Consider the following 26,223-nt stretch of genomic DNA (forward strand, 5'->3'; position numbering starts at 1 on the left):
GACGACAGCCATTCATCTCTTCCAATTCTTTGTGTCTTGATCTAATGGATCATTAGCATTAGCTAAGGCACATGATGCAAGAAAGCAAGCTTATATAGCATCAGCCAAAAAAAAAAAAAAAAAAAAACACTTTGAGTTGTTCCTGCTATGAAAGTTGTTTTTATTTTCTCTGCATTATTTCTAATTCTCGGCGTTGCCTAATTTAGGCCTGTAGCACATGCAATATCACATGTTCTTTCATTTCGCTCAAAGCGTTTCACAATTTCATATTTTTTTCTCTATCAACAGAGGCAGACTGGCCATAAGCCTTACCTGGGGAACCCCAGTGGGCTGGAGACCGGTGTGATTTTGACCATAAACTCTAGTATGGGGTCGCTACAAATTTTCCCAGGTAAGAATTTTTGACCCAGTCCGCCTCTGTCTATCGATATTGCTTTTCTTTTTCTCTCTGAATCTGTAGTGTCTTCACCAGGCTGCTTCCTTTTCACACCTTTTAAGTATTTTACTCATTTTTAGGGAATAAAGCACAATTACAAAATGAGGAGGCACACTTGATACACATTAACAAAGCTGCGCATGTCGCAACTGAATAACAATACCGTAAAGGCAGAGACATGCTAACACCTCACTAGTTTACATTTTATTAAAGCACATTTCCGGAGATCACTACCATAAAACATTAAAAACAATTTCCAGTTGCATTCCTGCTAGTGGAATCTGTTATAAATGGGTAGTAAATTCGATCTAATTGCATTTGCGATAATACGATAACTGGAATTGTGTGGGTTTTTACATTATTGTGAAATGTGTTTCCCCTTCACTGATATAAAAAAAATACATTTTCAGAATCTCTCTTCATTCCTATTGTGTTGTGTTCAGTTTGGATGATTCCGTGTTCGACTGCCATTTCTTGTAAACATAAAAGGCAGATCGTGCATAAGCGAATTTGGTTTGTGTTATTTACAATATAAAGTAGAAAAAACATTAAGGGAAAACAGAGGATTTAAATCAGCAGCCATGAGCAGTAATACAGAAAGACAAATGATACTGAAACTGAAGAATAGCGATGGTGTACTTATAAACAGCAGAGAAGGCATAATTGAAATAGTAGAAGACTACTATAGAGAATTATACAAGGAGCAGGGGAATGATGCCAGCAGTGGGGAAGATGGATTGCAAAGTAGCAACACATACGACATACCCGATATTCTTCCTGATGAGGTAGAACATGCATTGAAGAAAATGAAGAATCAGAAAGCCCCGGGGGAAGAATAAGTTACTGTAGAGTTGTTAAAATTGGGTGGAAGAGACATAACACAAAAACTGGCAAGGCTCGTCACAAAGTGCATTAGAAAAGTTGTGACTCCTAAGCAGTGTGTAGTTGTGACGCCTAAGCAGACGAATAATGCAATCATAGTTTTGCTGCATAAGAAAGGAGATAAATCAGAAATTGGAAATTATAGACCAATTAGCTTGTTTTCCCACATCTACAAGTTGTTCACAAAGGTCATTACTAACAGATTAGAAAGAATGCTTGATGAGAATCAACCGAAAGAGCAAACTGGCTTTAGGACAGGATTCTCAACTATGGATCACCTTCACGTAATATCACCGCTAATGGAGAAAGCAAATGAATATAAAACACCATTATGCCTGGCATTTGTGGATTATGAAAAGGCATTTGACTTCATACAGTATAAGGCAATGTTTCGGGCACTGGAAAGACAAGGCATAGATACCCCATATATTATGATTTTGAAGAAAATATATGAGAGTGCTACCTCCTTCATTAGACTAGACAAAGACAGTAGGAAATTTAAAATTGAGAAAGGAGTTTGAAAAGGAGACACAATATCTCCGAAGCTGTTTACTGCTGCCTTTGAGGAAGTTTTCAGAAGATTAGACTGGTCGCAGAAAGGAGTCAATGTGAACGGAGAGTACCTAAACCATTTACGATTTGCAGATGACATTGTGGTCATAAGCCACGATCCCAAAGAATTAGAGGAAAATCTTATGCACAGTTATGCACAGTTAGTAAGGATTTTGGACTAAAGATGAATATGGCTAAAACAAAAGTAATGCTGAACAAGTATGCCACAGAAAGAGAAATAATGATTGAAGGAGCAGTAATTGAAAAGGTGGAGTCATATACTTATCTGGGACAAGTTATTAGCTGTAATAATGATAAATGGCTGGAAGTCAAGAGAAGAATAAATTTTGGATGGATAGCATTCAGGAAATATAGTCACACACTGAAGAGCAATATATCCCAGTTTGTCTGAAACATAAAATAATGAACCAATGTATACTCCCCACCATGACTTATGGAAGTGAAACTTGGGCACTCACCAAAAGAATGGAAGAGAAGCTGAGAACTACACAGCGAAGAATGGAACAAATTATATTGGGAATCAGACTGTTAGATAAGAAGAGAAACACATGGATTAGGCAGCAAACTCAAGTAAAGGACATTCTTATCAAAACTAAAGAACTAAAATGGTCTTGGGCAGGACACATAGCTCGAAGGCATGATGACAGATGGACTAAGAAAATAACAGAATGGTACCCAAGAGGAGCTAGAAGAAAACCTGGAAGACAAAGGCGGAGATGGATAGATGAAATTCATGAGTTTTTGGGTAGTAAATGGATGGCCAGTGCTCAAAACAGAAGGAACTGGAAAGTTGCTGGAGAGGCCTTCATCCTGCAGTTGATTGAAAATGGCTGATGATGATGATGATTTACGATATAATTCCCCTATTTATAAATTGTGTAGTGTAAACATGTGTTATATGAGGACTGACTGTATTTAATCATATCAAAGGCTTTTTTTTTTTTTCCGAGGCATGAAATATTAATCAACAGGATAAGATCAATTTGCACTAATGGCACCTCTCTGCCCTGTTAGGCAAAAATTCAGGGTTTGTTACATATGTATAAAAAGTACCTCATGTTATGATTACTCATTGTATGTTTCACCAACATGCACTTTCTGCAAAGACATTGAATTAAGGATAACCTTTTCTGTTGTGGTGACTAGTAAACTTTATCAGAGTGTGTGTGTGCCAAATCATTACCTTTTTCATGCTTTTTGTAAAGAAATTGATGCTGAGTATATTGTCCTTCTTTTCAACATAGAAGTGAGATGGCTTTCCTGGGTATGAATGCTAAAGTGTGATTATGAAATGTGCAAAGAAATAATTCAGTTTATTTCTAACAAAAGCAGTAATTTAGTTGATGACTTAAAAAAATATAGAGAGTCTGTCCTTTACCTGGTGTATATGGCAGATATATTTACACAGCTTAGTGAATTAAACATATCAATGCAAGAATTTGGGATGAACATGGTAATGGCCAGAGAGAAGTTATGTGCTTTAATTCAAAAACTTCAAATTTGGATAAAGCATGTTGAGAATAAAGACTTTCCTTTGCTTAAAGAAACTTTTGTGTCAGAAAATGGGGAATCACCATCGCACCTGAAGTTACAGAGTATTTGCAACAGTTAAGTGACTCTTTTCTAAGGATATTTTTTCATAACAATTATAGATGTAGCACAGAAATGGAAACTGGATCTATTTCTTTTTAACCTTGATTCTGTTGACAACAGTGATTTAATGAAAGATGATGTCATTGAATTACGAGCCAATGTATGAATTTGAATGGAGTTTAAAACAATTGAGCTCAACTAACACAATTTCCACAACTGTGTAAGACAGTGCTGGCTATTCTTGTCCCATTTGCTACAACTTGTGTGAGATGGGATTTTTGTCATTCACATATATCATAACAAAGGCCAGAAACTCTTTAAATGTGAGTGATGACATGTGCATGGCTATTTCAAATATAAAGTCCCTCGTTTAATGAATATTTTATAATAATAAATACGAGAGTTACCTCAATATCCAAATAGGAGATCTTCTTTTTTCGATTTCCGGGATAAAATTAGATAAATTAAAATTACATTAAATTAAAAACACCAAATTTAAATAAATAAATAACCTAAAATACCTCGATATGCTCATACTTCCCGTACGTGAACCCTCCAAGCACCGGAACACGCTGACATCAACCAGCCCCATCAGATAACCCATGCACTAAAGAAGACTGAACACATTTCTGTCAAAAATAAACCTTATTTTAAAATGTGTAATCTTTTATTATTAAAACCCAAATCTCCTTTGAAGGGACCAAACTTTTTGTCTGCGAGACATTTTCACCAGAAGAATAATAATACCGAAATCTCAACCCCCCCCCCCCCAATTTATACGTTGATATGAGAGATTATCAATCATGATATGCACAAAGGCCCACGAGTCTGAGATTATGTAGGGATGACGAATGTTAATAGAATATTCTTGAATCTTCCTTTCTAAGGTCTCTGCTATGTGTAGTTTAGTAAAATTTCACTGTATACTAAGAACCTTTGTTTCACGAAATGAAAACAAATGGCCTTCATATATCACGAAAGAAAGAAAGAAAGTTCTGAGGCTCCTGATCTGTTTACCCTAAGTGTAGCCTCAAATTGTTTCAGTCTTACGGAAAGCATATTTTTTGAAGAACGTATATATAGCGCATTACAATCACCACATGGAATACAATAAATGATATCATTCTTTTCAACAAATTATTTAATACCGAAGAATTTTTAATTAGACTGAAGCTTATGGGCGGGCCTAGCTACTATCTTAAATTCTGTGTTCTTAAAAAGTATATTTAATTTTTTATGCCACTGTTCAATATAAGGAAGCAAAATAAAATATTTTTTTAGAAATTGTGGTATTGTGTGGTGTATTTTTTTTTTATTTTATTAACAGCCTGTAATTTAATATTATTTATGGTGTTTAGGGGATAACTCCTATTTAAAAAAACAATTTGTCAGTTCCTCTATTTCATTTCATAGGTCTACCTGGGTAGTTATATATTTACTCAAGTCTCAAACACACATCATAATAATTTACATTCTTTGATAAGGGGAAATCCTGGTGATCAAACATATAATAAGTTATAAATCTCTCTTCAGTTGAGTTATCTTCTTACCAAACGGCATTGTTGAGTAAAGGTTTAAATTATAATTTCAAAAAACCTTCCAAAAAAAACAAGTGATAATAGAGATGGAACATGGCTTTAGAGATACACTTAATAAGGAATTATTAATTCAACAAGCGAATAATAGTATTAATAACTCTAAAGAGGTACAAGTACCTCTTTTAAAGAGGGAGGAGAGAGAGAGAGAGATTAGCTATAAAAAACAATAAAGATACAGCTATACAACATGCTTATAAAAAACAATAAAGATACAGCTATACAACATGCTTATAAGGGTATTATAACATTGTGGTAGTTTTGAACAAAGCTGATTATGCAAAAAAGTTAAATGATATTATATCAGATAATTCTACATATAATGAGATAAATAAAACTGTGTTTGATAATTTAGTTAAGGATTACAATAGAACTTTGACAGAATATAGGAAATCTGACTACATTACAATGTGGCAATTAAAAGAATTAAAAGCAAGAGCTTATAATATTCCAAATTTATTTGGTCAAATTAAACTCCATAAAGTAGGTTATCCCATAAGACCAATAGTGTTGTATAGAAACTGAGCTTTTGCACCTTTGGCAACCTTTCTTTATAATATTATAAAACCATTTAGAAGTTTAATAATAAAATTCAGACTCCCTATTTATGATGTTGAAAGATTGTAAGTTGGAGGCAGATAATGTTTTCTGTTTCTCTAGATGTAGAGTCTCTCTATACTAGTGTAAATATTGAATTTTCGATAGACATATTGTGGGATCTTTTAAATAAAGATTCCTTAAGTATCTTTCCCATTAGATTACCAGAACTCAAAGGTTTTAAATTGATAAAATTATTAATACATGTGAATTTTATGTAATTTCAAAACAAAACAAAGCCTACAGACAAATAATTGGCCTACCTATGGGTTTAAGTTTGAGTGGTCCGGTTGCAGAGATTTACCTTGATAGGATTGAACAATTACATTATCCCTTTTTTATCGAACATACAATTTTATGGCAGGTATCTTGATGACATTTTAATTATAGCTGATAAAAAAAATAATAGTTGATATTTTCCAAATCGTAAATAATATACATAGTAGATTAAAATTTACATTGGAATATGAGGATGCAAACAAAAATTCAATTAATTTCCTAAACTTCACTCTAATGAGAGTGAATGGGTATCTTCAATTTAAAATATATAGAAAACCCATGAACGTAGGACTATTTTTACAATATGAAAGCTATCACCCCTTTTCGTATAAACGGTCAGTTATTTTGAATCAGTTTATGAATGCCTAAAAAAAATATATATATATATATATATATATATAACTACAACTACCCAGGTAGACCTGTAGAATGAAATATAATATTGGTGTTTAAATACACCATAGACAACTCTTAAAAAAACTACAAAGTAGTTGTTGTGGGCATCATTTGCTCTTTCTCATATTGTGCTCTGCCTTCACGACAAGTTGCCATGATATAGTCTTCTCTATTAGTGAAGCGTTACTTATTTGAGGTAGTGCAGTATCATGGCAACTCGTCGTGAAGGCAGAGCACAATATGAGAAAGAGCAAATGATGCCCACAACAACTACTTTGTAGTTTTTTTAAGAGTTGTCTATGGTGTATTTAAACACCAATATTATATAGATATTAAACTCTTAAAGTATTATGCCTTGTGCATTTAATTATTTTAAATATTAAGTAGAATGAAATAGAGGAACTGACAAATTGTTTTTTAAATAGGGGTTATCCCCTAAACACCATAATTAATATTAAATTACAGGCTGTTAATAAAATAAAAAAATACACCACACAATAATACAATTTCTAAAAAATATTTTATTTCGCTTCCTTATATCAAATAGTAGCATAAGAAATTAAATATACCTTTTAAGAACACAGAATTTAAGATAGTGGTTAGGCCTACCCATAAACTTCAGTTTTTAATTAAAAATTCTTCGGTATTAAATAATAGTGTTGAAAAGAGTGATATCATTTATTGTATTTTATGTGGTGATTGTAATGCATTATATATATAGGTTCTTCAAAAAATATGCTTTCCATAAGACTGAAACAACATGAGGCTACAGTTAGGGCTCACAGGTCAGGAGCCTCAGAACTTTCTTTCTATGCGATATATGAAGGCCATTTGTTTTTATTTCGTGAAACGAAGGTTCTTAGTATACAGTGAAATTTTACTAAAATACTTATAATAGAGACCATAGAAAGGAAGATTCAAGAACATTCTGTTAACATTCGTCGTCCCTACATAATCTCGGACTCATGGGCCTTTGTTCACATGCACGATTGACAATAATCTCTCATATCGTGTAAATTTAGGGGGAAACATTTGAGATTTCAGTATTATTATCATGGTTATAAATGATTCTAGAACGAGGGGGGGGGGGCATAAATTCAAGTTACAGGGGAGAAGTTTAGACTGGATTGCAGGAAATTTTATTTTAGCCAGCAAGTTATAAATTACTGGAAAATTACTAAATGATAGAGGCTGACAGTTTGGAGAAATTCAGAGGTCAGCTGGATAGTTACCTACGGGAGGAAGGGAAATGCATATGTTGTCTATTTACTTTTCTTTTATTATTTATTAATTATTTATTTTTTATTATTATTTTACTCTTTTTTTCTTTCTTTTTTTTTTTTTTTTTTAGCTGGTGCCCCATAAGCCTTAGGCTTCCTTGCACTATATAGCTATTACTAATTAATGCTAATTAATAAATTTACTAAATTCTAAGCACCTCCATAGCCAGGTGGGAAGGAGCGGCAGTGCGTAGCACACGCGTCTTGTTTAGACCGGGGTTCATGCCCGTCACTACCAAATACGGAGGATGCGGAAAGGTCAGGGAATGACGACCGCATATCCCGGAGCAATATGGCCTTAGTTGCTAATGCTCCTAAAAACCAAATAAATAACAAACTAAATTCTAAGTAATAAATTTACTAAATACTAATTGATACAGATTTAGCTTTAGCAGTGCCCTCTTGATGGCACCAGGTCTGAAATTTCACCAGATCATTGTGTGAAATATTGCTGTGAATGAAAATGAAAACCAACCACAACAATGCAGCCATTAGTGAAACAAACATAAGTAGAAAAAGGCAATCCATTGAGCCCCATCTCATTGAAGACCATAAGACTAACAGTGGCCATTAAATCACTCTATTTCAAACATTAAACAAATCGATAAATTAATGGCTTGATATTCATACCAATCAACCACCAACAGAGCAGATCTGAATAATGTTGCCCTTTCAGTGAAAAATTATACCAGCTTAATGACTTACAAACACTGACAAAGAATATGAGTTAAATAAGATTATGAAAAAAATATTTATTTGTAATCTTATCTAGCCTCTATTTGTCAGTGTTGTGGTATTGCATCAAAAGTGCTGAGTTTAGATCTTCTCTTTCAGGAGAAGCTTTGGAAAATGTTGACAGCCAAGTCTAGAAAAAGAAGGGCCATTGTAAACAAAACTTTGACTCAAAATTTCTGAAGAGGGCAAAGTCTGCAGCAGTCTCTTGAAGCATTCTAAATCAGTTGGTATCTAACAGACAATCCAAGCATAAATTCATAGACAAAAAAATCCTAGTTTAGCTAATGTATGAAAGCTCACTGTACTAGTAAACAATCCTGTCTGTATTTTAATATGAAATATGTATATTGTCAGTGAAATTTAATTTCTAGTGCATGTGGACTTTTGAACAATCTTCTGCTTTTTCCAAAAAATTCCCTGTTTCCCTCTTTTTTTTTTTTTTGTAAAAAAATTCTCCTGTTTTCCTACTTATAGTTACCTCATCTCCAGCTCTTTAAAAGTCAAAAGTTGTTAACTGTGTAATTGATTATATCTTGGAGGTATTTTGTTTTTTATTTCTGAAGTCAATTCAAGCTTTCATAGCAAGCTGCTGGTTCTGCTCCCTAATAATTTTACTGGACAGTATACTATCATTTATAATAGTATAAATGTTATACAATTTTTTTAATTTAGACAGTTGTCTACATGAAAAAAAAAAAAAAAAAAAAAAAAAAAGTTAAATTTACAAATTTTGGCTCTTTTGAAATTTTGTAAATAAGAAACATGTTTGGGATGGATGGAGAGGGGGGGGGGGTGCTGTTCTCCAAGCCACATAAGTTAAAAAAAAAAAAATTAAGTGAAAGTGTTATATAATGGAAATAAAATGTATTGGAAGTTCTCAGTGGATTGTTCTAGAAGTTTCATAGTTCTAAACTTTGACACATTTTCCCATATAAATAAAATAAAAGAAAGTAAAAGTATGTTATAAATTTTAGCTGTTTCAAAATTTTGTTAATATGAAACGTTATTTGGAATGGAAGAGGGAGGGAACTGTTTCCTAAGCTGTCAACTGTGCAAGTGCAAAAATTCATTAAGTGAAACTGTTATATAATGAAAATAAGATATACTGGAAGTTTCATGTTGATCCTTCTAGAAGTTTGTTCATAGTTCTAAATTTAGACACATTTTCCTATAGAAACAGTGTAAACGTTATTGTTATTTACAGGAAGCATGGATCAAAAATCTAAATTTAGCTATAAATATTAAATTTAAGAAAAAGTTCTATGACTGACAGTTACTATTCATTCAAAGAAATTGATCTCTGTTGCTTGTATTAGATCTTTCCAGTAAACTTAGTCTGTGGCTATTTTCCAAAACCGTATGGACAACCGAGGTGACTAAATGAAACACATGACAAAGAGCAACCTTAATTTTTTTTCTTCTCAGTTTTAAATATCACTTTAATGTTTTATACACTTAAAACTCTCCCTTTAACCTGCCCACTGCACTATGCTAATAAAGAATATTTAAGCATTTTACCCTTAGTGTACTGTACTGTACTGTACTATACCGTAGTGTGTAGTTCAAAAGTTTAGAAATATATTCTGGGCAGTTGTAATTGATTTATGGCCACTGTATTGTACAGTAGAGTACAGTTGTTTAAAAGTTTAGAAACATTCTGGGCAGTTGTATTTGATTTATGGCTTGGGGAGTGATTCTGAAGGTCACTGATTGCTGTTGGCAAGCAAAATAGACACTCATGTTAATCAGCAGTGAAATGTTTCTCAATCAGGAGGACCTGATTTTCACCTTGAAGATGCATGTTTAGCTCACTTAAATGAGCGGTCAAGTCTACTAAAAATGCCAAATCTGTGAGCCAGTTTTCATCGTCAAATTCTGGCACAAATTTTGTTTTTGATTCCATAAACGACTTGATTTCATTTCGCAAATCATAAAATCTTTTCAACATTTTACCTCGACTTAACCATCTTACTTCTGTAAAGTAAATGATGTCTCCATAGTCAGCATCCATAAATTTAAGGAATTCCTGGAATTGGGGATGATTCAATCCCTTGGCCCTTATGAAATTTACAGCCTTGATGACAATCTGCATGATGTTATCCATCTTTCAAGCTTTTGTGCATAAATTTTCTAGGTGTACTATGCAGTGATATTTCATCATACGTAAATTTTGGGAGGCAGTTGCATCGTCTTCTATTAATTTTACACGTCCATCTCTTTTACCTGTCATCGCCGGGGCACCATCCGTAGCTATACCAGATATGTTCACAATGGACAAAGAAAATCACTTTAATGTATTTTTCACTGCTTCGTATAAATCTCTTGATTTAGTTGTGTCTTTTAATGGCACTAAAGAAGCCATTTCTTCAGTGATATTATATTCATCAATACCTCTAATAAAAATAGCCAATTGAGCTGTATTAGTAGCATCAATACTTTCGTCTATCGCCAAAACATAAAATTTAAAATCAGCAGCTCTATTCTCCAAACCTTTTTCAATAGATTTTCCCATTTCATCAATTCGACTGGCTATAGTCTGGTGAGATAAACTGATTTTAGAAAAATCCCCCTTTTTTTTATCAGGGCAAATTATATCTGCTACGCTTTCCATACATTGCTTAATAAACTCACCATCGGTATACGGTTTTGATTTTTTTGCTATCAGGTTTGCAACCACATAACTAGCTTTTACAATAGAATCCGTTTGAGTTATTTTTTTAAAAAAACTTTGTTGAGATGATAGACTTTTTTCAGTTCCGCTATTTTGTCTTTATGACACATTCCTTGATACGCACTAAATTTTGCAGCATGTTTTTGCATGTAATGCCTTTTCAAATTGTAGTCTTTGAAAACTGGCACATTCCCTACAAATTAAGGAGATTGCCTTAGTATTTGCCTCGACAAAAATGTAGTCATCTGTCCACATTTCGTTGAACTATCTTCCTTCTTCTATAATATTTCTTTCTTTTTTTTTTTTTTGGTTCAGTTTTCTTTTGAGAAGCCATGTGGAAGCCATGCTGGAATTAAAAAAAAAATAGATTGAAAATTTAGAAAGCAAGGTTTAATAATCAAATAAAAATACTTCCATGTCTTCTAAATAACCAAAAATGTCTGTCGTTTACAAAGGTAGGTAGGAAGAAATATTATCAATAATCACTTCGCTTTACTCGGCAAATCGCCACAAACACGTAACATCTGCACCATTCTTCGGTGTCAACTCGACTGTTTACAATTGTTCATTGAAAGCCATACCAGCACACCCATGTCGCACATAGAGAGACATCTATTGCATGGCAAAAGTAGGAAGCAAGAGCGCCAGCGCACCATTTATTATGTCGAGAAGTAAGTACTCGCATGGGCGGTAATTTTGAATGAATACAATTATTTGAGAATGATTTTTATGAATCTCTCATTGCTAAAGAACGTGTTAAATTCAAAAATTCATCACTTATAAATTAATAGCATGTTAAAATTGTATTTGTAGTATTATTAATGATATTTTTAGTCGCAATCTCATAAAGTTTGTAAGTTTACATTTTTTTGTTGGGCTGCATTCATAGCCGTCCTGAGCCGCGGGTTGGACAAGCCTGATTTAAAGGGAATGATTGTGTGAATTTTTTTTTTTTTTGGCTGATGCTGCATAAGCTCATATGCTTGCTTTCTTGCATTACGTGCCACTATTATTACTACCTTGTGCAAAATCATGACAGAATAGTTCCTCAGTTATTCAGATCATTTATGTTTCTTTAAAAGGTGAAATGAAAAATAGATTTTTGGATTTATTTTCTTTTGAAGTGAAGACAGGATGTTAGATCCAATTGGATGTGATTTTGGGTATGCTAGTGAAGAAATTCAAGAACTAATTGAATTAAAATGTAACAAAGGATGCAAATATAAATTTGAAAAAGATGGAATGGCTGAGTTGTGCGTTCAAAAACAACTAAACATTCTTTATCGAACAATGTGGTCTGAAATGAACAAAATACTTTTGTTTTCCAATGTCTTATATGGTTGAAAATGGGTTTAGTTCAGTAAATAAAATATTAGCAATGCAAAAAAACAGAATTGTACGTGTTCAAGAGGAGACATTAGAGTTAAGCTTACTAACATTATACCGAACATTGAACTAAGAAGCATCAGACTCAAGGATCCCATTGAATAAAAGGAGTAAGTATAAAGTATTTCCTTGTTTAAAATTTTATGGGGGGCAATTAGAAAAAAAAAAAATCTAAAAAAGCCCTTTAGGGGGCAATAATTAAAAAATGTTGAGAAACACTATGTCAAGAGATATAATCTGTTGTAAACAACCTGAAAAATGGCTATCACCTTCACCACAATATCACACACCACTTGCTTCCCAGTAATCTTTAACCAACAAATATCTTCCTGTTATGCCACACCAGCCTTATTTTTCTGATTTAACACCACATGACTTTTGGCTGTTCCCTAAATTAAAACAATTTGAGTCGATTCAAGAAATCCAAATAAACATGACAAAAATTACAGCACCTAAAAGTATTCATAAAAGACTCCCAAAAATGTTTTGATCAGTGGCAAGCATGATGGAAAAAGTGCATGGTTGCAGAAAGAAATTATATTAAAGAATGCTAACAATGTAAACATTTATCATTGAATAAAATTAATTTCTTGCAATATTCACTGAACTTTTTTTATCAAACCTTGTACAAACAGTATTTCCTTTTGTTCCTTTAAAAGAGAATTATTGTTCAACATATCATTAACTTTTGTACTTTGCAAATATACTATTCACCCATTACCATCACAGAACATAATTCTTTCTCTAACAATTGAATTGAGCAGAATTATGATGTGTTGGAGCAGCAGCACCTTCTGATGCTGCTGAACGGTTCCTGCAACTAGATGCATAGGAGCAGACATCAGCATGCATCGTGGTGGATCCCTGAGTACCTTAATAAGTCCTCCCCAAGTTTAATTCTCTGTAAGACGTCAACTCCTTTTCTCAGGCATTCAGTTGTGCATCAGAATGCTGAATTGTGTGTGTGCATGTGCGCGTGTGTTAGAAATGGTGCAGAATACATGCCACAGTTAGCAGATGCAAGACCATAACCCAAAGATGACTTTCTTGTGAGTGTCATACACTTCACAAAAAAAAAAATGCATCAGTTATTGTTAACTGTTGCACTGGTATATCAGTTGCAATAAAGCAATTATGAAAAAGTTAAGAACTGAGGCTGTAGATTATGAAAAGGTTAAGAATAGAGGCAATATAAATGGAAATGTAAAAAATTTGAACTAGATTTACAAAATATTACTATACACTACAATATGATATATTTGACGAAACACTATTTTAGAATACGCTTAAATGCTTTTAAAATACAGTGGAACCTCTATATTCGTCAGCCCCTATATTCATTAAATCCAATATTCGTCACATTTTTTTTGGCAAAAAAATGCTTTGGTATTTGTCCAAAAATCCAATATTTGTCATGAAAAGTCACCCACCACTTGTCATCCAGCCCTGTGCAATAGCCCAGTAGTCTGCCTTGTGCGATCGTTCAGTGCGCATCACCTGTTATTTTTTCTTTGAAATTTTTTACAGTTATCTTGTAAAAAGAAGTCACCATGGCCTCAAAAAAGTGTACTGAAGAAAACAATCAAAATGGAAAACTGTGAGAACCACAGTTGAGTTGAAAAAAGAAATCATTGCTGTTTGAAAGTGGAACACGTGTTTCCAACTTAGCGTAAGAATTTAACATGCCGAGAACTATGGTAAGCAGCATAATTAAAAATAAAGAAGCAATTAAAGCGGCTGATGTGGCAAAAGGTGTAAAAATTCTTGCTACTAAAAGATCACAAATGTATGAAGACATAGAAAATCTTTTATTAGTATGATTACTGAAAAGCAAATGGCTAGTGATAGTATTTCAGAATCTATCATCGGCGAAAAAGCAAGGCAGTTATATGATGACCTGCAGCAAAAGGAACCAGTGGTGATTTCATGGCAAGTAGGGGCTGGTTCGAAAAATTTTAAAGGCGAGTGGGCATTCATAGTGTAGTTAGGCCTGGAGAGGCTTCAAGCTTGAATGCAGAAGATGCTAAAAAGTTTGTTGAAGATTTCAAAAACTATGTAGACACTAAGGGATTTATCCCTCAACAAGTTTCTAATTGTGATGAGACGGGCCTATTCTGGAAAAAAAATGCCTAGAAGAACCTGCATCACAAAAGAGGGAAAAAGTATTGCCCGGACACAAACCAATGAAAGACAGATTAATACTCTTGCTGTGTGGTAACACTAGTGGGTACTGCAAAATTAAACCATTGCTCGTTTATCATTCAGAAAATCCGAGAGTTTTTAAGAAGAACAATATCATAAAAAGTAAACTAAATGTGATGTGGAGGGCTAACAGTAAGGCTTAGGTAACAAGACAGTTTTTCTGGAGTGAATTCACAAAGTGTTTGCCCCGAGTGTGAAAGCTTATCTAGAAAGTTATATTTACCTGTAAAGGCCCTCTTGGTTTTGGACAATGCTCCTGCTCATCCCCCTGGCTTGGAAGATGATTTGGCAGGGAAATACAGCTTAATTCGCATTAAATATCTACCACCAAACACAACTCCTCTAATCCAACCCATGGATCAGCAGGTCATTGCATGTTTTAAAACACTTTATACAAAAGCCTTGTTAGCATTATCATTAGTAGAGGCATATGATGCAAGAAAGCAAGCTTATTCAGCATCAGCCAAAAAAAAAAAAAAAAAACACACCACTCCCATTTCACCCCTCCGTTCGTTCGAAATACCTGTCCAGTTGAGCCTTAAATTTGTTTAGGCTATCAACTTCAACAACAAGTGATGGAAGTCGGTTCCACCAACCAATCACCCGCTGGCCAAAGGCAAATTTCCGCACATCTATCCAACATCCGTCCTTCCTCAATTTGAATTTATGCCCTCTGAGGTGATTATTCTGAGCAAGATGAAGAATCCCATTGGCATTGAGCATGCTCAAACCATTCTAAGCCTTATACACCTCTATCAGATCACCTCGCCAGTGCCTAGTCTCCAGACTCTGTAATTTGCAAAACTTAAGCCTTTCTTCGTAAGAGCAACCCTTTATTCCATTCACTAATCTTGTTGCCCTTCTCTGTACCCGTTCCAGCAGCTCTGCATCCTTCTTGAAATGAGGCCTCCAGACCTGTATACAGTACTCAAGATGTGGCCTAACTATTGCCTTATACAAGGGAATAATCACCTCCTTATCCCTGCTAGAAAAATTCCTGTATATCATTGACAAGACACCATGAGCTACTCTTGCAGCTCGTCTGCACTGCTCAGAGAACTTCATATCTGCCTGCACAATTACCCCCAGGTCCTTTTCATTCTCCACCACTGTCAGTGTAGTACCGCAGAGTTGATATGTTGCTCTGGGGTTACTGTTTCCCATATGTAGTACTTTACATTTGTCAATGTTAAACTTCATTTGCCACCTCTCAGCCCATCTGTTCAACCTTTCCAGATCCTGTTGCAGCAGCATAGCGTCAGTAGTGTCCTTAACAACCCTGCCAACCTTTGTATCATCTGCAAACTTGGACATTAAACTTGATATACCATCATCAATATCATTCATAAACACCGAAAACAACAACGGACCCAACACTGAACCCTGAGGAACTCCACTAATAACATTAGTCCACGTTGAGCAGTGTCCATTGATTACCACTCTCTGTCTTCTGCCACTCAACCATCCCCTTATCCATAGCAGCAATTTGCCTCCAATGCCACACTGCTCCAATTTGTGCAGCAGTCTTCCATGTGCAACAGTATAAAAAGCCTTTCTAAGATCCAAATATATAATATCAAAGTTATTCCCTGCATCCAGTTCTTTTGTGACTACATCATAGTATCCAATCAAATTGGTCAGGCAAGACCTTCCCTTAACAAAATCATGCTGCGTCTGAGCTGTAACTGAATTCTTGTCTAGATGATCCTGCAGTGCTTCTTTAACCAGTGCCTCCATTAATTTACCTGGAACAGAAGTTAAACTAACAGGTCTATAATTACTTGTGTCAACCTTTGATCCTCCTTTGTGAATTGGGGTTACATTTGCACATCTCCAGTCTGTGGGTACCTCCCCTGAGTCCAAAGAAGCTCTCATAATTATGGCTATGGGTTTGCTTACTTCCTTTGCTGCCTCCTTTAATATAACTGGATAGATCCCATCCACCCCAGGTGCCTTTTTTGTGTTTATCCTCAACAATCTCTCCTCCACTTTCCTCTCAGTTATTACAAAATCATCTAGCTCACTGCCAATGTTTACTTTACCTACGTCATTCTCCTTCCTGAATAACTCCTCATGCGTGAATGTAGATGCAAAATACTCGTTTAGATTGTTAGCCACCTGAGCAGGATCTTCAACTGTTGAACCATCAATATCCAGTGGACCAATCTGATTCATCTCTTTCCTTCTTGAGTTTAAATAGGTAAAGAACTCTTTTCTGTTTTTCTTTGCATCCTTTGCCAAGGATTTTTCATAGTCTGCCTTTGCCTGCCTAATCTCCTTTGTGACTTGGTTACAGTCCAACTTATATCTATCATAGGCTTCCATGTCACCCATTAATTTGTATGTATTCCATGCATTTTTCTTCTCTGGCACATGTCTCATTAGTTCATCTGACAACCATTTAGGCCTAAACCTTGAACAATATTTCTTAGTTGGTATGTAAAGCCTGGTAGCTTCCAAAATTAGTTCCTTGATTGCTTCCCATTTTGAGTTTGTTGTTGGTAACATCATCAGTTGGTCCTACTGTATAGAATTTAAATACTGTCTCAAACCATCATAGTCGCCTTTACGAAAACAAAAACCCTTCCCTTTACCTCTGATGGTAGTTACCTCCTTGAGTAAATCCCACTTCAACACACTGTGATCACTGCCACCTAGTGGTTCATTTATCTGCAGATTCTTAATGCATGAAGAATCACTACTGATAATCAGATCAAGAGTATTGCTCCCTCTTGTTGCCGCACGAACATGCTGATGTAGAAAACAATCATCCAATAAATCCACAAAAGCCTTGCTAGTGTGTGAGTGACCAACCCACAAATTCCAGTCAATATCTGGGAAATTAAAATCTCCCATTATAAGACTCTCTGATTTACTGGCCCACTCTATTTCCCTGTACAATATCTTATTATACTCATCAGAGTCATTAGGCCTATAGCACACTCATACTCTCAGTTTTGTTTTCCCTATGCTTATGTCACACCAAACTGACTCGACACTGCCCTGTCCATCGATGTCTACTGGCTTCACTTCCTTGGATTTTATGTGTTTCTTAACTAATAGCATAACCCCTCCTCCCTCCCTTCCTGTCCTGTCTATCCTTTCTATACACATTGTATTCCCCAAATTCCAGTTCCGCATTCCTTATATCTGTGTGACAGCACGTCTCTGATATCCCAACAATATCTGCCTTTGATGTTTTGAGCAATACCTCAAATTCATCAAATTTATTTACCAAACTCCTAGCATTGGTGTACATGCAAGTATACATGCACCTGTTTCTATTCCTAGCTACCCTAACACAACCCATGTGTTTACTTGTACCGCAGTGACTCCCAGCAGTCTCTGAAATATCCTGCATCTTGTTTTTCAGGCTTCTGCTCATTTCAATAGAAGCAGTGCAAGAATCACTTCCACCTCTGCCAGTGGCTACTGTTAATTTATTAGTCCTTTTATCCCCCCCAACTAGCAGTTTTCTGACCCTCCTAACATTGCCTCGACAACATCGTCAAAAATTCTTGCACCCTTTCTTGTTTCAAAGGTGTTTTGAAGTGATGTCGGAGACAGAACTTACATTGAGAGAATTTTGGAAACTTCAGTATCCTCCATTGTTTGAGGATAATTGATAAGACATGGGAGGAAATGTCTTCCAGGACAATGAACTTGGCCTGGAGGAAATTGTGGCTAGAGTGTTTGTCAGAAAGAGACTTTGAAGATTTTGGGTCAGAGCCTGTTGTTGATGAAATTGTGTCTCTAGACTTGTCCATGGGATTGGAGGTTGATAGTGAGGATGTAGAGGAATTGGTGGAGGACCATAGAAGGGAGCTCACCACAGAAGAACTGATGGTCTTTCATAAAGAACAGATAGCTGAAGCATTGGAAGAAATTTCATCAGAGGAGGAAGGGTCAAGTAAAGGCAGCATCCCAACTGCTGACATTAAGGAAATGCTGTCTAATTGGGACAAAATGCAGAGTATGGTCGAGAAGTGGCACCCGAACATTGCCGTAGTTAAGATATAAATTTTTTTTTTATTTTTTTATGAAAACCCCAAACACGAAAGGTATCAAAACCTATAGTACTTAGTACCGTGCATGGGTTGAAGGAGAAGTATGGGGGGGGGGGAATCCGGGAACTTTGCTATAGAGACTAAACATGGGTTTCACCACTTCAAGCCTCCAATAAGCAAAGTGGTGGTATTTCACCGGTTGATGAAAGTCATCTACCACCTACCAAATGATAACGTGATTGGCTACTTACAGAAAATTTTTAAAAAACAGACAACATTGGACAAGTTCTTTGCTAAATCGAGTGCTAGTGGATCATAGGAAAAGGGACAAAAAAAAAAAAAAAATATCGATCACCAGAATTGGAGTTACAGTACTTGATGTTTAAATGGAAGGTGACTCCCCTTCTAAACAGTACATAATTCCATTCCTCTGCTTCTGCTATCATAGCTCCTCAGTAAAGGTAAAGTTCTGGTTAAATTTTTATTTATTTATGTATCAGATTTGGAGCTGGGAATGGATTATTCCAATTTTAGTTGATTCTATATTCGTCTGATTCACTCTTCGACCATCCCTCAGGAACGGATTAATGACGAATATAGACGTTCCACTGTATTAAAAACTGCAGTTATAAATGTAGAAGTGACATTACTTGGACTATGTTCTGAAATATTGATTCCTGGTTTCGCTCTAATCAGCTGTTCCAAACTACAGTATAAAATAGTCTATAAAATAAGCTATAATATTTTTTACAGTAAAATATAACACTGTTCATACAAAATTATATATATATACTTTTTATAATTCCAGAAAAACTGAGAATTGCTCGTACAGTGTCAGGTAGATAGAGGTCTGAGCTGATGTAAGAATTTTAATTTTAATGTAACTTTTGACATGATCAGAATTATAAAAGTTACAAGAATGCCTCAAATTTAAAACAATAATGAATCAAAAACCACTAAAATTTACACATAATACTTACCTTAAATAACCTTATTGATTCTCAAAAAATGGTATGCAATTTTAGCAAGTGCCCTTGAACAGAAATCTTAATAAGCGATCTTTAAACTCTTTGAATTGTTCTGATAAACCTATGCCCAAAGTTTTCATTTTACAGGTAGTGTGCATTTTACAGGCATTAACTGTATCCTTCCCACAAACTTTTGTTGTAAAAATTAGTATGCAACAACTAGTGTAGTGGTGCCATGTGCTTTTATATGATGAAAATTCATATCTGAAGGATATGAATTTTCATCATATAAAAGAACTTAAGTATGATGTCAATCAGAGAACTTTCCAAAAGAAATACAGTAGTGAAGTCTGATGGTTTTAGTCTACTTTTTTGGATATAATAAATAAAATAAATAAATTTTCATTTATTCTTGAGATACCTGAAGCTAGATGAACCAAGGTGTTGGACCAATTCATGTGGATGGTACAACAATAGTATTACATTAACAAAATTAATATTAGTTGTGGCAAATGATTTGAGGAAGCTAGCTTTATATGGCATCATAAAAAAAAAAAAAAAAAACCTATATCACCTATCCATCCGTTTAATATTTTGTTCAATACTTCCTAAAATTTATTCAAAACTACTTGCTTCTACAATACCAGATGGAAGTTTGTTCCTCCAATGAATTATTCTCTGGCTGAAAGCAAATTTTTGCACAGCACATCTATCCTGCAACCATCCTTTCTCAATTTAAATTTATGCCCTTTCTCAACTCATCTATCTTGCAACCATCCTTTCTCAATTTAAATTTATGCCCCCCCCCCCGCCCCACTATCTGCATTTAGTTCACTCAATCCATTCCAAGCCTTAAATACCTCAATCAGGTCTCCTCACAGGTGCTGAGTTTCCAGATGTTGCAATTTGCAGAATTGAAGTCTTTTCTTGGTAAGGGTGCCCTTTTGTGTCCCTCACTAACCTTGTTGTTCCTCTTTTTTGTACCCATTCTGACAGATCCACATCTTTCTTGAAAGAGGCTTCCAGACCTTTATGCTATGTCTAAATTCTCTAATAATGAAATGGAAGAACACTGTTCTTACTTCACTGATGGCATTTGATGATGTAGGACCTTATATTTTTTCAACGGGGCAGTTCCCTCCTCCATAAAGCTCACTGTGATGCCTTGCCTTCAGGGACATTAACGTGAAACTGGCTGACCAGACCATCCTATCTGAACTGAATAGAACCAATGTAAGATATGAATTGGAAAAATATGACAATTCATCCATGTAGGCCAACATCACATGTCCCTTTAAATAAACTTTTCTCGTATGAATGGAGAACATTTTCTGTCAATATGTCTCATAAATTTAAGGAAGATTTTCCAAAAAGATTATATGCTGTATTACAGGCCAAAGGATGTCATACACCTTAATAAAATCTGATTGGGAAACCTCTAAGAATCTCTTGGTGTTCTAGACTTTTGGTAACATTATGTGGATATACATAGTGTTTTTAAGAAATGCTTTCCAAGAATCATTAATATTTACTACAAAATCTGCAGCCACAATAAAAATTTGATGAAAATACATTCTGTTTAGTGCCTATTTGTTTTGGTAGACCAAAGTAGACTGTAGGGATGCTACAGTTTACTTTAGACTGTAGCATCCCTAATGTAGACTGTAGTAGATTGTAGACTAAAGTAGACTGTAGGGATGCTAAAACAAAAAATTTCTTAAGAATACACCTCATCTGGATATTTAGTTTTGTGCTAGAGTTAAAATCTGACCTTTATGTAGGTATGGCATTCCTTTTTTTTTTTTTTTTTTTTTTTTAATTAAATTTCATTCATTTAAATAGTTTTTGAAGTATGAGAAAATATTTTATGTAAAATTTGATAGATACAAATGTGGCATTGTTATATTTTAAAATTTTATTTTGTTATTAAATCATTGCCGTTTTCTTTAGCAGCAAGTAGTTGACAGCTCGGATGGATATTCACAACATGTTGATACCACAGTTGATGGTTTGCATACAACCACACAGGGTAAGTTAAATAAAATTACTTATTCTGAAATGCCCATTTTCATGCCCAAGTACTGCAACTACTACTACAATTAAAGTTGTTTTGTTTTAATTTATGAAAATCTTGTTGTGAAGCCACCTTACAAAACTTCCAGGGGTTATTACTTTTGTTCTACTTGCTTTCTGCACATGCAGTTTTGCATAATACTTCTGCAACTTACCACCCACAATGTTTTAGAAAAATAACTTGTATATTTCGTTGTTGTTGTTTTTTTTTTTTGTTAAATGCAAAAAACAAATTTATTTCATAAGTTTATTTAAAAACAAATTTAAAATACATTGTATAGGTTAAAAACATGTAATGTCATTTACAGTAAAAATATGAATATACTATTCTTTATATTCATCTTCATGTTAATATTAAATTTCTAAGAACTTCGAGAGCAAACACTAAATATACAGAGGATTTTCACAAATATATCCTACTTAATATGTATTGGCAGGTATGAAATATTTGTATTTAAGAGATAATGGTTGGATTGCTAATCCTTTCTTTGATGCCTTGGAGGCCCATTCTTCAAAATGAGTTTAACATAGTTCTTTGAAATGTATTGTATGTTGCCCATTATGAAGACATTGAAAATTTACTTCATACACTCTACTACACAAAGTACATGATGTAAATGTACAAAGGAAATTATCAGGTTTTGATTGTTGTTTTAGAAATAAACTGCTTACTATCTACTGTTTCATTAAAACAATGTCCTCATTGCTTGTACTTTTGTAGTTTGCTCCATTTGAGAGTGTACAATTATTTAGATATCTGTCCTATGGCTAAAGAAGCACTCATCCAGTCTGGAATAATTTTCTCATCCATGTCCTGTCCCAGTGGTGATCCAGAAACAGTTTGGTTCTCTTAGAAATCTTAGTTTGATATGTTATACTTAATGGGATTCAATCTTTAATTTGAGCAACACAACTCTTTCCCTTTTATATTCAATGTCAGGCCAAAATTTAATTTTATCAGAAATAGTAATTTCCTTTGATGGCCCTAATGTTGCTATTAGTTTTACCTGTTCATTTAGCTTTTGCATTGCTTCCTCTGTTGACTCAGATTCAATGTCTTGCCCAGTTGAAATTGGTAAAGTGGTATAATCTGATTTTTGGCCTAAAAAATTTATTTAAAACAAAAACATAAACATAAATCTATCTGCTTTGTCTGAATCCTGGATTCCAGGCTGTGTATATTGTATGTACTGAATAGCATGCCCAAGCAATTGAAGAGTGCTCAGAGCTGAAAGAAAAGATTGCCGGTATGCAATTTAGGTCTAAGATTTATTGTTTCTTCATAAGCAATGTCAATAACTTAGCCAATGCCTTAAATTAGTGCACAAAAAAACAGAGGTGCCCATGAACCATCAGTCCTATTTCTCTCTTATAATTTCTATCACTCAATTTAACTGAGATGGATTTTTATCTCTAAGTATACCATATTTCTTCTTCTTTAAAGCAGACAGCCTGTACTGAATTTTCTGTCTAATCTCCTCCTTTACATTTTCTGATTTCTTATGGAAAGATACCTTCCCCCTCGATTCTGCCAGGCCCTTTATTAGGGATAAAACCCTAGTGGCAAAGTTTCAAAAGCATCTTTGTTTTCCCTCATCTTCAAATGCTTCTCAAAACTAAACCTTGCCTAAACTAAGGAATTCTTCCAGACTAAACCATTTTGATTACAACAGTTTATCTGTTGTCCCCTTAGTCTCTTTTATAAATTGCAGTAACGTGAACTGATTAAGGAAAACCTGATTCTGCTGTTTGAAGCCACTTGTGACTATTCAATAATATGGGAATATTAAGCTTAACGTTCCCATATTATTCATGCTATTAACTTTGTGTTTAATCCATCAAATGAGATTATTTCTTTGTTTTAATTTATTTTCTCACATGATTATATTCATGATCCAGATGAAAACTGATAAGAAGATTTAGTGGAAATGTTTAGATTTAATTATATTGTAAGATTACTTTTGAATTTAATTTAAAAAAATAATAATATTTTTCAACTCAGCCTAACTGAAATTTTTTGTGACAGTAACTCTTTTCTTATTAATCTATTCTGGGCATTCTGTTATCTCTGTTTAGAAGGTGATGGTTCCAACTGAGGTGGATTTCAACTCAATAATTCCTAAGTGCTGAACTAATACATTTTGCTCAAAATGTAAAAAATTCTGTTAAGATTGATTACATGAAAAAAAAAAAAAAAAAAAATATATATATATATCCATGCTGTTTGTCCCAGTTAGGGCTCACTGGCATGATTGGAACGCTTGTCATTCCTCCATGTTAATAGATGTCCAGCCAAATTTTTACAAGCAGGCTGGCCAGGCCTGATGCTCTTGGTTTTATTTTGCTGTTTCCTTCACTCAATGTCAATGCAAACATTCATCATATTTAGCAAACATTCATCATATTTAGTAGTCATGGGCTTGAACCTGGGTCCACTCAAAGAGCACGCCACTGCACTCGCACTTCTAACCACTCAGCTAGTCATAGATAGATTACACATGAGTTACAAATGATTTGCTCTGTTCAGAAACTAAAACATGCAGATATTTTAAGTATTTAAAGTTTAATAAATTTAAACTATTAAATAAAATTCTGTGTACATCTGTACAATAAAAATTTTATTTTGATCCTTTTACTTAATGTTTATATAATAATTATTATATCTTATGTTTTTCAGGTTACACACAACATATAAGCGATTTAGGTTCATGTGATGAAGGAACAGCTACTAGTACTGTGGCTGTGCTAAATGGGTCAAGTGCACTTGATGCCAGTGAAGCATTAAGTACTTCAGGGCACATACTATCGTCTGGAAACCAATGTACGTTGTTTTTTTTTTTTTTTTTTTTTATATCATAAAAAGGATGTAGGCTTATTGAAACATATCTATATATTATCTTTTGATTTTCAAGATATACAGCTCATATTTAACAGTAAATGCTCAGTTTCAAATTATTATTTATATATTAATCATATACTATATATGTGAAACTGTTAATAAGAATAATATTGAATTACTTGAACTCAAGCTTTGCTGCAAAAAGTTTAATTTAATTAAACAAAAAAATATAGCTTTTCATAATAACCATCTCATCTTTATCTTTACTTAAATACTTTCAGACCAGGACCATCATTTTTATTTAGTATCAGTATCCCCAAAAAAAACTGCTGGTAACCAGATCCCGGATATCACTGTGTGCCCTGAAAAATTAAATTTAAGGAAGAAGAGGGTAAACATGGCCACATGGAATGTAAAAAATTTAAAAGAAGGCAAGATGGAAATGGTTATCAATAGAATGGACACATACAAAATTGACATTTTAGGAGCAACCGAAGTCACATTGAGAGAACAAGATCATTTCAACACTAGAAATGGGTATTTGGTTGTTTTTTGTGAAAGTGACCAAGTAAAAGAACATGGTACCGCTGTCATTTTGAATAAGGCATGTTCATGGCCTCTTCTTGGATACAGTCCTATTAACAGTAGAATGATGATGATGATTAGACTTCAGAGCTTACCAGTAAATTTCACAGTTTTAGTTGCATATGCAACAACATCAGCTGCTATTATAGATGAAGATATGGATGTTAAATTCTCAGCAACTCTTGACCTGGTCCCAAAAAGGGATGTTTTGATACTCATGGACCATTGAAATGCAGAAGTAGGCAAGACAGTTTCTTTTAGTTCAGAATGTGGAAGGTTTAGTCTTGGCACTAGAAATGAATGGGGAGAAAGACTAATTGAATTTTGTCATATGTAACACCTGCTTTCAGCAACACCCATGAAGACTATACATGGAAATATCCAGATCATAAAACAAGGAATCAAATTGATTACATCCTCTTCAGGAAAGATACTGTTCTAGTGTTATCACAGCAAAGGACACTTCCTGGTGCATATTGTGGCAGTGATCATCAGCTACTTCATATCATTCTCAAGCTGAAGCTGAAAAACATCACGAATGCAGTTTTTCCTGGACAACTGGTGGTATAAAATATTCCTAACGCTTATATAAATGAAAAAATAGATAGTATGAAACAGAGCTGTAATGCTCAATATGTTCTACGTTGATAATCAATATTTGTAAAATAATAAGAGAAGTTTACCTCAATATATTGAGGTAAACTCTTATTATTTTACATTGTGATCACAGGAATTTTCATTCCTGCAATCACGACATACAGTCGAGAAGTGTTGTCAGCTTCAGGAAGGAAAATCGTTTTGCAATTTTTTTGTTAAATTCTTTTAATTAATTTTTTGATTTTTAATTATGTTAAATTGATTTTTTAATTGTGTTAAATTGATTTTTTTAATTGTGCTAAATTGATTTTTAATTATTTGTTACTCTAATGCAGCGATTTCCAAACTGGGAGGTGCACCTCCCTGGGGAGGCACGGACTAGTGCCAAAAGGAGGCGCAAAAAGTTTAACAGAAATGTAATTTTCATAACATAACATATATAAATAAAAAAATATATACTGTATTTCCCCATGTATAAGACGCACCTTTTTTTCGAAAAATTTGGGTTCTAAAAACTGGGTGCATCTTA

General features: G+C 34.2%; 1 protein-coding gene across 5 annotated transcripts in view; it reads left to right on the forward strand.

Moving 5' to 3' along the window:
* LOC150080131 (uncharacterized) overlaps window positions 1–26,223 on the forward strand; it is a 660,399-nt gene that overhangs the window by 128,540 nt on the left and 505,636 nt on the right. For 4 of the 5 annotated variants that reach the window (XM_090382143.1, XM_090382148.1, XM_090382147.1 and 1 more), the window contains exons 7-8: window positions 21,551–21,629; window positions 24,351–24,494. In XM_090382143.1, coding sequence (XP_090238269.1) covers window positions 21,551–21,629; window positions 24,351–24,494 — 223 coding nt within the window. The remainder of the gene's footprint in view (window positions 1–21,550; window positions 21,630–24,350; window positions 24,495–26,223) is intronic. The other variant, XM_090382145.1, reaches the window with a different exon arrangement.

This window comes from Mastigoproctus giganteus, chromosome 9 (assembly GCF_048544385.1).
Source record: "Mastigoproctus giganteus isolate SK-2022 chromosome 9, ASM4854438v1, whole genome shotgun sequence".
In the NCBI taxonomy this organism is placed as follows: Eukaryota; Metazoa; Arthropoda; class Arachnida; order Uropygi; family Thelyphonidae; genus Mastigoproctus; species Mastigoproctus giganteus.